We start from the raw sequence: 15691 nt of genomic DNA on the forward strand, positions 1-15691 counted from the left end.
CACAACTTTCCCACTTTAAAGCTCTCTTCTGTGACTCAGTATAAATTAGAAAAAGTCATGAATCTTATTTTATTCACTTGAATTAACCTTAGGCTATTTTAAATTACATTATACCATATTTCTAGCAAGTCAGATGCATAATATGTAATGCAATACAAAAATATTACGTGAATATTTTTAATGATTTAAAGTTGATGGGTGAACTTTCAGGGAATCACAAAATATAACTGGACTAAAGCCTATCATTAAACTGGCAGTAAGTTTTGTATTTCATCAAAAATATGCACTCTGCTATAGTACTTTATATACATTGCACTCTACATTTTATAATGTAGTGATAATGGAGATAAAATAAGAGAAAACAGGCACCACAAAGATATTGACAATTAAGGTAAGCTCAGAGTGACTTTTAATATGCCAATCAATGTTAATAAAACACAAGTCAAACAGACAAGTGCAAACATGTTTTAGAACAAAGTTAATGAGAAAACAAACGAGACAATTTTTTTTTTGTAATATCCATTAGCCAGTGTTAATAATTAAGTGGCTAATCACAGATCAAATATATTTTGTGAAAAACTTGGTATAGTCAGAAGTCATTCTGGCATTTCAAACAGCTATGTACAGTATTACCAAGATCAGTTTATATACACAAATATTGAAGAGAAACCAGGCAAAACATTTAAAAACAGACTACCCATACAATCAAGTACAAAACTTGGGAGAAGGAAAGAGACATTTTAAAAAAGTTGTCAGGGAAGGACATTATCCGAAAAAATTACAAAACCAGTAATAATTATACTACATTAATACAGCATTCCAAAGGGGGAAGAGGTGCATTTTTTTCAATGCACTAGCTTCAAAGTTCAAAGAGAAAAAAAGGCAAATAGCTGCTTTTCATCAAGAGCAGCTATATATTTCACATAATTGTTTCAAAAGAAAGCCTATTAACAATGATGATTGTTTAATGCTACAATTTTACAGCAAAGACAAAACTAAAATAGCAGCAAATTCACAAGGCAATACTTCCACAGAATTATCATTCCATGGTTCATGCAATGCCTACAAAGTGCTCCCAGTTGGATATAGAAGTATAATTCACAATTAAAAAAAAAAAAAAAAGAAAAGAAAAGAAAAAAAGAAATGTAAGATTGACACACAGGTACATGGGAGAGGCTGAGTAGTACTGAGTATCTTAATATTTCCCTTTTCAAAGGGAAGTATGTTTGCAATAAAGCCCTTGAGTCCTTTCTACAGGTCACTACAGGGAAAGATACCTTTTATTACAATGCAACAGAAAACTGTAAGCAGCACACCACCACAGTGGTTAACCCTGCAAAGGATGGTGTAACATCCAACAGTGACTGACTGACATCCTACAAAAGACAAACTGATAAGACTATACACAAAAGCCTGATATGGCAAAGGTCAAAATACAGCTTTCAACTGTAATTCACAAATAAAAGTCCTAAAAAGTATTTCAGTAAAACTACTGACACCAATAGAGAAAGTAATTGCAAAGTGGATTCTAGCAGTGATTTCAACCTAGCTTCCTCTTGTCACAGTTTTTTTTGCGGGGAGGTGGGAAATGAGCAGTTCAGTATATAGTAAGGCTGACAGAGCGGTTCATTTTCTTTCCAATAAGTCGAGAGGTTCTATTACTCTGGGTGGTGGACCTAGTGGCCATCCGGTCAGTGAAGAGTGCTCTTTCCTCAGCTGCAGCTTTTGCCAGCTGGGCTTTCTTGAGTTCTCTAAGAACATAAAAATAGAAAACAGAACTTTTTATCTATTAATCCTAGGAAGAGATTCTAAGAGGCCAAACACAAACTGTACTATCAACTGGGAGCTATTCATACACCATTATTCCAAGATGTACTCTTTTTTTTAAACTTTTGTTTTTTTCACCCTAAGATCTACTTTTAAAGAAAGAAAAAAATACAACATGAAACTTTAGCTTCTATTCAACTTAAATGTACAAAATTATTTTTATTTTGTGCTTTTGGCATCAAAATACCATATATACTTTAATATAAAGACATGAGTAGTAATAAATAGTAGTAACTTTAGGTCTTAAAAAATAATTTCAGGGGCTGGGATGTGGCTCAAGCGGTAGCGCGCTCGCCTGGCATGCGTGCGGCCCGGGTTCGATCCTCAGCACCACATACAAACAAAGATGTTGTGTCCGCCAAATACTAAAAAATAAATATTTAAAAAAAAAAAAAATTCTCTCTCTCTCTCTACCTCTATCTCTCTCACTCTCTCTTTAAAAAAAAAAAAAAAAAAAAAAAATAATTTCAGCCAGACATGGTGGCACCCACCTGTAATTTCAATGACTTGGGAGGCTGAGGCAGGAAGATCCCAAGTTCAAGGTCAGCCTCAGCAACTTAGCAAGACTCTGTCTCAAAAAATAAAAGGGCTGAGGACTAACTCAGTGGTAAAATGTCCCTGTGTTTAATTCCCAGCACTAAAAAAATTCAAATAAAACTCTAACTTAAATTATGAATCTATTTTGCATAACAGATGAAAGGAGAACCTTATCTGTAAAAACTGATGGTTATCAAACTAATGATATATAAACATTTTAATATAAAATTTTAGAATTTAAAAATTTTAAGATTTAATACAAAACTTTAAAAAAGTCACTTTTCTTATGTTAGACTCAAAATGGGAGTAATAAATCAAAAGAACTAGAAATGTGTCATGTGGTTACTAATACTTTCCAATATTTCCCTCTTTTATATATATATATATGTGGTTTTTTTTTTAGTTGTAAATGGACACATACCTTTATTTTTGTTTATTTTTATGTGGTGCTGAGGATCGAGCCCAGTGCCTCACACTTGTGAGGCAAGCACTCTACTGCTGAGCTATAACCCCAGGCCCTATTTCTCTCTTTTGATGATTTTTAAAAAATATTTATTTCTTAGTTGTAGTTAGATACAATATGTTTATTTTATCCGTATATGGTGCTGAGGACCAAACCTCACATGTGCTAAGCGAGCGCTCTACCACTAAGCTACAACCCCAGCCCCTGATGATCTTAATATTTACAACTATCTTTCTAAAACTGTTAAGCCATTTAGGCCAAATATATATAATCATCTCTGCAAACTTAATCAATATTAATTTCATCCTTTTGTAAAATAAGCACAACAGAATGTTTTCAGGAAGATAATTTTTGATGAGTCTGGGCAAAAAACTGGTAAGGGCTCACTTAGCTTTTACTATTATTTAGAGCTTAACAACTATTGCCACTTGCAAAAATTCTAGGCTTAACATTTTTAAATTTCATAAATTTCAAAGTTTATTAAGAACATAATATATCAAATACTCATTTAAGGCAGAAGTCTCCAAACTTTCATTTGCAACAACATATCAAACTAATATTATATCTTTTGTTGAGCCTAAGTGATCTTTCATTAAAAATTTCTTTTTTTTTGTTCCAGGGACTGAACTCAGGAGCACTCAACCACTAAACCACATCCCCAGCCCTATTTTTGTATTTTATTTAGAGACATGGTCTTACTGAGTTGCTTAGTGCCTTGTTTTTGCTGAGGCTGGCTTTGAACTCGTGATCCTTCTTCCTCAGTCTCTCAAGCCACTGGGATTACAGGCATACACCACTGTGCTTGGCTCTCATTAAAACTCTTGAGAATTAATGAGAATGAAAAAGTAAAAACAAAACTTCTCACTTACTTCTGCAAAAGTGAATTTTTGAACTTTTCAGCATTCAATTCTATTCGTAATTGTTCGGCACTCTTTCTAGATGCAGACAATAATACTGAATGCTTTACCAGTGCCATTGCTGAAGGTCTTCTCTCTGGATCTGGATGAATCATAACCTTAGAAAGAAAAGTAAAATTAAAGACATTCAACTTAACAAAGTATTGAACAGTGTTGATAAAATGGTTCATATATAAAATGCTTACTTTTAACAACTCTGTAAATTCCTGGGAAAGCACTTGGGGAATTCGAGGTAATCTACCCTGTCTGATTTCATGCCATTGGTCTCCATTTCTGGGAAGAGGTTCAGCTCCAGCAGCACACACCACTGTGAGGGCAAGGGCAAAAATATCCGCTTTTGGTAGATGGGTATAGTTCTGTAAAAGTTATGTAAAAATGGTCAAAAGAGTACACTTCAATGATGATTTAAGTGAAAAATCAGACTAAATTAAAATGTTAATGCCACGTTTAAATTACAAAGTAACATGCACTTTCCAGAAGGGAAAATTTAAATATATATCTAAAACCAAATGCATTTTTAACTTTATAACAAGCTCCTTAAATTCTCAGAAAAAACTCACTCTCTAGGGATTCCTATGCAAACACAACACGTGTACATGAACATACCAACAAGTCATAAATACATACATGAGCAATAAAGCAAATACATATATAAAAGATTAATAAGATCATAATTATACTTTCTGTTGTTATTCTATTTTAAATATTTGTCAGACTTCTTCTGAAATTATGTGGCAAACCGATTTTGAAACCACAGATTTTTAAATACTGACAGATCTTAACATTTTGATCTCCAAAAAGGCTTTACCATTTTAAAGTTCACCAGCAGCATATGAGAACATCTCTTTAACTTCGATGTCACAATAAATCTTTGCCTTCAATGACTTTTACTAGATTAAATATTCCCACCTAATGGTTTAGACTTTCTGTTCCACTAGTTATAAAAATTCTAATATATTTGTATTCATATTTTTCCAATAACCGATAGGTATTACAAAGCAACAATATTAATAAAGTACAAACAACAGTATTAATAAAGTATTAATAAATTATCAAAAGACAAAAATTACCTCCTGTAAAACTTCATTTGCAAGAAAACGACTATCACCTTCTTCAACTTGTGGACTAGAGATTCTTGTTACATGCCCAAGATCACCTAGAAGTATTGAAAAATCACAGTAGGGGGCTGGGGATGTGGCTCAAGCGGTAGCAAGCTCGCCTGGCATGCATGCGGCCCGGGGTTCAATTCTCAGCACCACATACAAACAAAGATGTTGTGTCCGTCAAATACTAAAAAATAAATATTAAAATTCTCTCTCTCCCTCTCTCTTTTAAAAAAAAAAAAAAAAAAGAAAAATCACAGTAGGAATTAAAACCAAGGGCTGGGGATATATATATAGCCCAGTGGTAGATCACTTGCTTAACATGTGCAAGGCCCCCTGGGTTCAATTTCTGGCATGCATACATACACATACACATACACACATACACACACACACACTCAGAATTAAAAACCAATACTCAGAATTAAAAAACAAATAGCATTTGTCTTAATTTTAACATAACAATCTAGTTATCTTTCTTACCTATTTTAAACATAACTTTGTTGGATATCCAGTCATCTTCATCTCCATCTTCAGAGGCAGCATTTGGGATTGCAGTTCGAGATATGAAAATATTACCTGTTAAATAGTTAATTATTTAAGCCTCACTAACAAAAGTATAACTATAGTTTATAAACAAAGTCAAATATCAAAATCATCCAAAAGGCTTTTAAAAATCCAGCTCTCATGTTCTACCCCAAAACCAATGAGAACAAAAACTTCAAGGGAGGATGACAAAGCTATATTTTCTGGGAAAATACTTCCTAGCTCGACAACGATCCCTGAACACTTGGAAAACCCTGCATTAGAATCTCATCAAATACATATTAATCTCTAGCAGTTTATTAACTTAAAAACAATACAAAACATAGTAATTTGTGATGCTGCCAAAGCACAAATTTTAATCTAGTGCTTACAAGGCTGGTATGAATAAGACATTTAGCCAGCAAGTTTGGCTGACCATACAGAATCTACTGACCAATATTGCTTTGTGGTTCACTATTTGCTACTGTACAGACATTAGCTTTTCCTTCAAATTCAAGTAAACTCATGATTAACTTAAGTTTTAGTGGCAGATTTCATTTTATTATTACTGATAAAATTCTGAATTTATAAATGTTATACTCACTGGACTCCTCTGTCCAATTTCTATTTATTTTTAGACAACTTATGGTAGGATTTGTAAATTTGCTGATTTTAAAACTTCATATCTCTTAATAATTTCACACTTTGTACCTTGCAACACAAGGGTCTATGGTATTTATCTTACAGTTCATACAAGCTATAAGGGAGTATAGCTAATGGACCTTACTAATTCAGATTCACAACCACTACCAATGTATTTTTCCTTTTGAAAATAAAAATTTTATTTAGAGAGAAGTTCAATTTCAAATAAAAAATTACATCAGAAATAAGATGTATAGAGACTAAGGATATAGCTCAGTTGGTTGAGTGCTTGCCTCGCATGCTCAAGGCCCTAGGTTCAATCCCCAGCACCACAAAAAAAAAAAAAAAAAGATGTATAAAGTGACTTAAATTCTCATGAATTGACATACATTCCCATAGATAAAAAGAAGGAAAAAGGGCTGGGGAAATAGCTCAGTTGGTAGAGTGCCTGCCTTGTATGCATAAAGCCCTGCGTTCAATCCCCAGTACTGTCAAAAACAACAACAAAAAACCTATAAAATTCAACTTAAAAACACTTGGACTAAAATGTTCAGTTTGACTCCCATCAACCTTTAGCTACAAATTAATTTACAGGAAATATAGGGGAGAAAGGAACAAGTTAAATGATACAAGGAAGCAACTAGTCAAATTCAGAAGAAAAGGAATCTTGCAAGACAATCCTGTATCATTTTTAAAAAGTGTGGTGGCACATGCCTGTAACCTCAGAGACTCTGGAGACCAAGGTAGGAGGATCACAAGTTGGAAGTCAGCCTCATTAACTTGTGAGGCTCTGTCTCAAAATAAAAAATAATTGGAGGAAAAACAAAAAGGAGGGGATGATTTGGTGGTAAAGCACCCCTGGGTTCAATCCCCAGTACCAAATACATAAGTAAGTAAATAAGAGAATAGCAGCAGAATGAAATGCTAAAGAGAAAAATGGATATAACCAGATGTAATGCATGGTGCTGAGATATACTACTTTAAACAAATCAACTGCTAAGACTTGGATAAATAAAGGGGCTGGGATTGTGGCTCAGTGAGCACATGTGAGGCACTGGGTTTGATCCTCAGCACCACATAAAAAAATAAAGGTATTGTGTCCATTACAACTAAAAAGAATTAAAAAAAAAAAAAAAAGAAAGAAAGAAAGAAAAAAGACATGGGTCAATTAGAGAAAATTTAAATATGGCCTGGCCTAGCAGAGGAGTAGGGTGTTAAGTCTTTTGCTTTTGTTTTTGCAGTACTGAGGCTGAACCCAGGGACGTACTTAAGGCTAGTAAGTGCTCTATCACTGATCCTATAAAAGACAGCAGAAAGGTTTCTTTTAATGAGTAGTATGTAAATTTGTAGGGTAACAAGGAAAGAGATGAATAAGAATCATAAAACAGTACTTTGTACTTAATGAAAAACCATGTGGTTTCATATTACAATGAAACGATTGATTTATTCTCTATATCCCCAAAGAATGCAAGTCAGAGGATTTATAATACTTACTAGGTTTTATATCCATGTGAACCAAAGACATTGAATGAATATATTTCAAGCCCCGGCCAACTTGCAAAAGGAGATCCTTCAACTCTACTTCTGTAAAGTAACTCATGATTCTGTAGTTTTCACTTATAGCATCAGCTAAACTTCCACCTAACGAAAACAGCAAAATTAATATTTTCTTCTTTCATAGTCTTCTTTCATTCTCTTTACTCTTAACAAAGAATGATATTTTCTAGGACCTCGCCCTTCAACCTGCTTACAAAATAAAATTTTTATTTTTTCTTTTAATAGGTAAATAGACTCATATGGATAGAAAATACAATTTAAACCTTCTTTCCAGCAACCTGAATGGTTCACTTTCCCAGAGTAAACCAATGTTGTCAGTTTCTTAGGTATTCAACAAATTAACAAATGATATTATATGTTTATTATCTTGAAGAAAATTCTGTCAATACCCTTTTCTTTCTTGTGTCCCCACAGAATTCCATTGAATGGTAATGCACTAACCAATCCCCTAATTGATGGACATTTAAAAATCATGTATATACTGTGACCTACCTAATGAATATCTTTATTCATAGGTCACTTCACACATATGTAGTATGTCCTGGCACCAAAACTGCTGGATCAAGATTGTAAGTATTTGTAATATACGCAAAACACAGACGAATTCATTCTCTCTCCACAGAAGACCATACCAAATTTATATGCCCATTATCAATGTATGAGTAACTCTTGCCCTAACCCTAACAAGTCCATAAATTTTAGAGGTAAATACCAGTATCTGAGTATGGTTTAAATTTATACCTCTTTTATGAATGAGAATATAAACCTGCTTTTATAGAACAGGTTAAACCAATCAATTAATTTGTTTACACTTTTAAAAACTTTTTATGTTTATACTTTGTCTCAAAATCAATGAGGAACTGTTAAAACAAACCTGGGCTGGGCTACAGCTCAGTGTTAGAGCACTTGCCTAGCATGCTTGCAAAAGGAGATCCTTCAACTCTACTTCTGTAAAGTAACTCATGATTCTGTAGTTTTCACTTATAGCATCAGCTAAACTTCCACCTAACAAAAACAGCAAAATTAATATTTTCTTCTTTCATAGTCTTCTTTCATTCCTTTTCACTCTCAACAAAGAATGATATTTTCTAGGACCTTGTCCTTCAACCTGCTTACAAAATCAAAATTTTTATTTTTTGCGTTTGATCCTCAGCACCACAAAACAACAAATATATTTAAAACTTAAAATCACTCAGGGTAATAAAATCAGAAAGGTCAATAGTGCATTAGTCAGGAAGGGAGGTTCTACAATTTAAGACTAAATACCAGGGCTGGGGATGTGGCTCAAGTGGTAGCACGCTCGCCTGGCATGCGTGCGGCCCGGGTTCGATCCTCAGCACCACATACAAACAAAGATGTTGTGTCCGCTGGAAACTAACTAAATAAATAAATATATAAAAAAAAAAAAAGACTAAATACCAAAATGTCAAATATATTTTATATTTTGGGGGGGAGGGGAGTAACCAGGATTTGGAACCAGGCGCACTTAAGCACTGAGCCATATCTCCAGCCCTTCTTATGTTTTATTTGATAGGGTCTAACTAAGTTGTTGAGGACCTTGTTAATTGCTGGGGCTGGCTTTAAATTTGTGATTATTTGGCCTCAGCCTCCCTAGCTGCTGGGATTACAGGTGTGTACTATAGTGTCTTCCAGGTGTCAAATGTATTTTTAAATAAAAAATTGGGGTTGGGGGGTATATCACATCAACGTGAAAAAATAAATTAAAAGGAGATGGCATCAAGCAAATATGTTACAGAAAAGACAATATGGTTAAGTTGTTATAAATTAAACTCAGCAACTGAAAAATTAGGGTTAAGAAAAAATATAGTCCATAAGATCATAAGAAACAGCTACATAAATTTTGATGTTATGAATAGAAACATTTCTAGAGCTGTGTGAAACAAATTAGCAGCAATGCTATATAATGAACAAAGTTCTTTCAAGGGCAGAGAACTAAACGAGTAAAGACTGGAAAATGAACTTGCTTTGTTCATTATTTTTACATATGGAGAACCTAAATCTGTACCACTTAATTATTAACAAGCTATGAGATTGCTGATATTGCTTATTTAAAGAAAAAATGAAAATGAACAAAAATAAATCTTTGCTTTCTCAAGGGTTAGCTAAACCCCAAATTCTCTAATAGTCACAGAAGATGTACAGAAATAGATATAATACATTATATATAAAAATGTGGGTGTATAGGGGCTGGGGTTGTGGCTCAGTGGTAAAGCACTTGCCTGGCACGTGTAAGGCACTGGGTTCAATCCTCATCACCACATAAATACATAAAATAAAGGTATCTACAACTAAAAATATATATAAAGAAATATGAGTGTATAATAGAATCCTATATATCAGCATTCAAATCAGGATTTTGGTACAGATTTAATAAAAAATAAAAGAAGGAAACCAGCTGGTCCTTAAAGAACTTCATGAAGGTAAAAACAATTCAAGGAGGTCCAAAGTTTATCCTATACATGTCTGCTTTGTTTCAATTTGCAAGAGGGAGAGAGACCAGCTAAAGAATTAAAACAGCAGGGATGGGTTTGTAGCTCAGTGGTACAGTGCTTGCCAAGCAGGCATGAGGCACTGGGTTTGATCCTCTGCACCACATAAAAATAAATAAATAAACAAATAAAATAAAGGTATTGTGTCCATCAATAAAAAATTTAAAAAGCAAAAAATAGCAGATGGTGGGAGTAAAGCAGAATTTCAGAACACCTTGAAGAAATGAAAAACATTAATGGAGAGTCATTGTCCTTTCATGACCAACAACAGTACTAGAAACAGAAAATAAAATGGAAAAGCAAGGATGGATGCAGTGAGATCCCACAGGAAAAAAATATCTCTTTGCTATGATTTGAATGTATCCCCCAAAGTTCATGTGTTGGACATTTAATCCCCAATGCAAAAAGGAATGGGAGCGGGGATGGGGGGGTGTCTGATAAGAAGTGACTACATCACAGGGACTCTGTCCTCAAAAATAGATTGTTATTATCAATAGATTAAAAAAAAAAAAAAAAAAGGGGGGAGGGGGTTCAGCCCTTAAAAAATGCTGTTGACAAGCTCTTAGATTTCCCAGCCTTCAGAACCATGAACCAGATAAATTTCTGTTTATTATAAAATTATCCAAGGCTGGGGACATAGCCCAGTTGGTAGAGTGCTTGCCTCACAATGTATAAGGCCCTAGGTTCAATCCTCAGCACCACAAAAATATAAAGCAGAAGGATCACAAGTTTAAGGCCAGCCTGTTTCCAAATAAAATAAAAGGGCTGGGGATTAGCTCAGCAGTAGTGCTTAGCATATGTTAGGCCCTAGGTTCAATGTCCAGTACTGCAAAATACATAAATAATAAATAACCCAACACAAATATTCTTTTGTAGCAGCAAAAAATAGACTTAAGACAATCTTTATATATATATATATATGTATTTTTTTAGTTGTAGGTGGACACAAACACCTTTTATTTTTATGTGGTTCTGAGGATGGAACCCAGTGCCTCATGTGTGTAAAGTGAGCACTCTACCACTAAGTCCCAGCCCCAGCCCCGAATAAGACAGTCTTAACAACTATGTGCCCTATGCACTATGCTAGGTTCTAGGATACCAGAATATACATGGGAAGATCGCTATTTTCTCAAATGGATTGGTGTAATTTTAATAACAAGGATATGCATAGTATACAAAGTTCTACTGAGGTCTCTACAAGGTGCTTTAGAAGGGAGGTTTTCAATCTACTTGCACTTAAAATACACAGAAGGCCTCTAATCTTTTCAGTTTATAAGACAGGCTGGGGAGTGCTTGCCTTGTACATGTGAGGCCTTGGTTTAATACTCACTACACCAAAAAGAAACAGAGACAAGAGTCAGAGAGAAAGAAGGAGAAAAACTTGAGATAATAATATTCCCTCCTTGGTGCTCATTTTCTCAAGTATATAAGTGTATGAGAAAACCATTACATTACTCACCATTACAATATTCATTTTGAATAAGCATATGATCATCTTCTGCCCAGGCAGAGAAATATCGAACCACATGAGGATGCTGTCCAAGCACTGCATGAGCATACACCTCTCTCAAAGCATTCTGCCTAGGAGAAATTTGAGATCAATAGAATGGTAAATGATTTTTTACTCAAGATTAACCTGAGTTAATTTCTCTGAAACTTTACTTTTCAAACTTTATGCTGAAATGAAATATGCTGGGGGTGGGGGCAGGGTTAAGACTCATGAGATTTCCCAAAGGCTTCCTTCCATTAAAGACTTTCAGAAAGATGAAAGTTTGCTGGCCTTAGGACTCAGGAAAGATTACATGCTATTCTACTGTAAATTCATGGATGTTGACTAGAAATAATAAATTTAAGTTAGACTCTAAAATAAAAAACAATGGCACAAAATTAAAAGGGCCTGATTAATCATTATGATTTCTCAAAAATTAAACAAGTTAAATTCAACGTTTGATCATCTAAAACCTTAATGTTTGTAATGCCATAGAAAATGAAAAAAAAAAAAAAAAAAAGATAGGAATGTGTAATACATACTCATCAACAGAGCCGGCCAATGGTTTTTTTGATCGCTTAATGGCATAAACGCATCCATCTAGCCTCTTCACACACTTAAACACAGAACCAAACTCTCCAGAGCCAATTTTTTCCAGCTCATGAAACTCTGTCGTATACCGTGACTTCATATTGCTTTCAGTAATGGTAATTCTCTGGAATAAAAAGGTTATCCATGTACATAATACAAAGAAATGAAAATGAGTTTTTGCTGTGATGACAGGACTATGTGTGAACTTTTAAAAAATTATTCTAGGTTATGTTTTCATGCTTACTTAACATGTATATATCTTAAACAAAATTTCAGAAATAAATATTTACTTTAGCGGGTCTTGTTTCATCTTCAAGCTCATAATCACTGCCTTCTATATCTTCACAGGAACTGAAAAAATAGCATATATTTTTTCATCAACACATCTAATAGATACATCAACTTGAGATCTAAAATTGACTATGGTACACATACAGGAATAGAGAACCACCACGGAATTTCACAGAGCTGGAATCAATTCCTCTAATTTTGTAATCACAAGATTCAGTTCAGATAATGAAAAAGTCCCCGCTGAGATACACTCACTAACTAGATGTCAACATTACCACACATATCAAAATTAAAGTCTTTTTAAAGCTGGGAATGTTGGTTCACACCAGTATTTCTAGCAACTATGGAGACTAAGACGGAAGGATAGCAATTTGAGGCCAGCCTGGGAAACTTAGTGAGACCTTGTTTCAAAATAAAAAAGGACTGGGGATGTAGCCCAGTGGTTAAGTGTTTAATCCCTGATACCAAGAAAAAAAAAGAAAATAAAGCCTTTTTAATAAGGCTTTACTGCCTGCCTCATTTGACACCAGCTTTCCTACAATTTATATTTTTTTATTCCTTCCTTTTTCACACCACTCCTTTCCTAAGTGTTAATAAGAAAACATTTCAGAGCACAATTAACCATCTATGCCATTCAGTAGAAGCTGAACTTTGTTAAGTACACCAAACCAATTCTGGGTATATGGGAAAGCCAAACTATTGATAAATGACTCACTCATTCCAATACGCTCTCTTTCTTCTACGACACTGTCCTGAGGAATGAAGCAAAACTGAATCCGGAGTAAAAGGATTAATATTCACTTGAGGAGTCTGTCGTGTGTCAAATTCTCTCTTTCCTGATTTTTGTGTGTCCATGAATAGAGAACCACCGCGGAGTTTCACAGAGCTGGAATCAATTCCTCTAGCTTTGGAAAGCAAACTCTAGAGAAGGAAAAATAAAAATTCTTAGGACCCAACCCCTCCAGACAGCCTTCGCAATCTAACCTTCAACAGACCTTTTAAGTGGCTGAAGGTAGAGATCAAAGTACCCCACCAGAACTGGGGATGTATCTTAGTAGTTAAGTGCTTGAGTAACATGCTGGAAGCCCTGGTTTCATCCCTAGCACCGCAGAGAAAAAAAATGAAGCAACATACAAGCTTTTAATACCAGCGGTTCGGCAGGCTGAGGCTTTGAAAATTCCAAGTTCAAAGCCAACCTCAGAAATTTAGCGAGGCCCTGAACAATTTAGCGAGAACCTGTCTCAAACGGGCTGGGGATGTAACTCGTGAAAAACAAAACAAAACAAACGAACAACAACAACAACAAAACAGTGGCTAATTTAAGAGTCTGAGATTAGATATTATCTATCTTTCCGAAAAAGGGAGGAAAGTAAAATCGGTCTCAAATCCTAAAAGGAATATTTATGCTAACTAAAACTAAATTAATTTCAGTGTCTTAAAAGTTAACAAACCCCAGTCATCTGAAAATAGAAAGCAGTCAGTCTCATAAAAGCTCCCCTCCCCCATCTAAATAGTGCTTTGAAAGACACTCCCGCGGGACTCCTCCCCTCACTTGCGGGAGGATCTTGCCGTAGGCAAATCCGCTAATAAAACTAATTCTCAAAAGTACATATATTTCTGGTGTTTATGATGAACGGACAACGAAGTGAACCCGGACTCACTTGAAATAACGTTTCGCACACAAATGTGCAGCTTGTCTTAATTTCGGTGTCTGTCCTTAAATCTGGGTGACTTTGGAGTATAAGAAGTGGTAATCGGCATACTGAATGACCATTCCACCAACAGGTGCAGAGACCCTCCTTAAGATATCAACAGCAGAGTCCCTAATCATCACCCAAAGGCAACCAAACTCCGGCACCGCTATCCCACGGACAAAAACAAACGCTTACCCGATACTACGTCCTGAACGAAGCTTAAAAGCTACCAGGCATTATTCTGAGTCTAGGACTGTAAATGCGGGGAAGGCCGGGCTTTACTCGCCAGTGGAAGTCCTCACTTTTTCCCCATAACGCCACTACACACGAAAAGGATAAGAGCGGGGAGTTTTTTTTTTTTTTAACCAAACACCTTCTGCCCGAGGGGCCCAAATTACAGGCCTCGTCGCCGCGTTTAAAAGGCACCATATGGCTCGGGAGTGTCAGGGGGCCGGTCCTGCACCCCTCGATATCGGTGCCACACTCGGGGCTGAGGTGCTCGGGGCGGCCCCGACTCCGGGGGCGTCAAATCGTGGGCCACCTGCACGGCGCCGAGCAGCCCCTTTGTAAAATGAAGAAGTGCAGACGAGGCCCATTGTTCAGTTACATAATCTTAACGGACAACTCCTGGGCAGGGCCAAAGAGAGGGGCTGCCAACTCTGGGTGGCGGCGCCGGGCAGCGAGCGGGGCGCGGCCGGGCGGTTATGTAACCGAACCCCGACAGCGGCGCGCTCGGCTGGGCGCCGCGGCCTGTTTAAAGGCCCGGCCGCCCGGCGCCCGGCAGTCCCGCCCGCCCGCTCACCTTGGGCGTGTGCGGCGTGTCGAAGAGCCGCAGCTTGCGGAAGGTCTTGTGCGGCGGGGTGCCCGGGTGGTCGGGCAGCGGCGAGCAGGGGCCCTCGCTGGACTGGCGCGCCCCACAATCCAGAGGAGACGCATCCCCCGGGCCGCCGCAGCGCACAGGCGAGAAAGAGCTGCCTAAGAAGTAGGCGGCCGCTGGCGACTTGACCGGCGACGAGGAGCCGAAGCCCTCCTCCTCCCACGAGTCGCCCTCCGCCCCGCCGCCCGCCGCGTCCGCGCTCGGGCTGGCGTCCTGCAGCAGCATGTCCTCCTCCAGTTCCCCGGGGCTGCCGGGGACCGGGCCGGGCGAGCGGCGGCGCTCTGGCCCGGGCTCCGTGGGGCTCCGCGCGGGCGGCAGCGGCGAGTCGGGCTCCTGAAAGGCCGAGTCCTCTCCAGTGCTGTGGCCGCTGCCCTCCTCCTCCTCCTCTTCCTCCTCCTCCTCACAGTCGCTGCAGGGCGAGAAGATCAGCTTCTGCCGCAAAGTGCAGGCGGCCCCGGCACGGCGGGGCGGCGGCGGCTGCTGCCGGCTAAGGAAGCTCATTGCGGGCCTGGGGCCGGGGCGGAGGACTGGAGAGCCGCTGACCGGGGAGTCCAGGACTCGGCCGGCCCAGGGGGCGGGTCCGCCACGTGAGACTGGGCGCGCCTAGCTGCGGCGGCGGCGAGCCTGCGCAGCGGCGACGGCGACTCCGAGGCGCTCTGGGCTGCGGG

At 37.7% G+C, this 15691-nt stretch overlaps 1 protein-coding gene across 1 annotated transcript; it reads right to left on the reverse strand.

Moving 5' to 3' along the window:
* Nucleotides 1-392: 392 nt before the first annotated feature.
* On the reverse strand, nucleotides 393-15639 carry Wee1 (WEE1 G2 checkpoint kinase). Its single transcript, XM_046438192.2, has 11 exons — nucleotides 14949-15639; nucleotides 13168-13373; nucleotides 12452-12512; nucleotides 12113-12285; nucleotides 11541-11662; nucleotides 7509-7655; nucleotides 5331-5426; nucleotides 4815-4900; nucleotides 3930-4100; nucleotides 3697-3842; nucleotides 393-1751 (listed from the first exon to the last, which is right to left on the reverse strand). The coding sequence occupies exons 1-11, from the start codon at nucleotides 15522-15524 to the stop codon at nucleotides 1598-1600; spliced, it is 1938 nt and encodes a 645-aa protein (XP_046294148.1). The 5' UTR covers nucleotides 15525-15639; the 3' UTR covers nucleotides 393-1597.
* Between the last annotated feature and the right edge of the window lie 52 nt (nucleotides 15640-15691).

This window comes from Marmota monax, unplaced genomic scaffold (genome assembly GCF_021218885.2).
Source record: "Marmota monax isolate L192 unplaced genomic scaffold, Marmota_monax_Labrador192_F-V1.1 WCK01_AAM20220418_F8-fsc00061, whole genome shotgun sequence".
Classification (NCBI taxonomy): Eukaryota; Metazoa; Chordata; class Mammalia; order Rodentia; family Sciuridae; genus Marmota; species Marmota monax.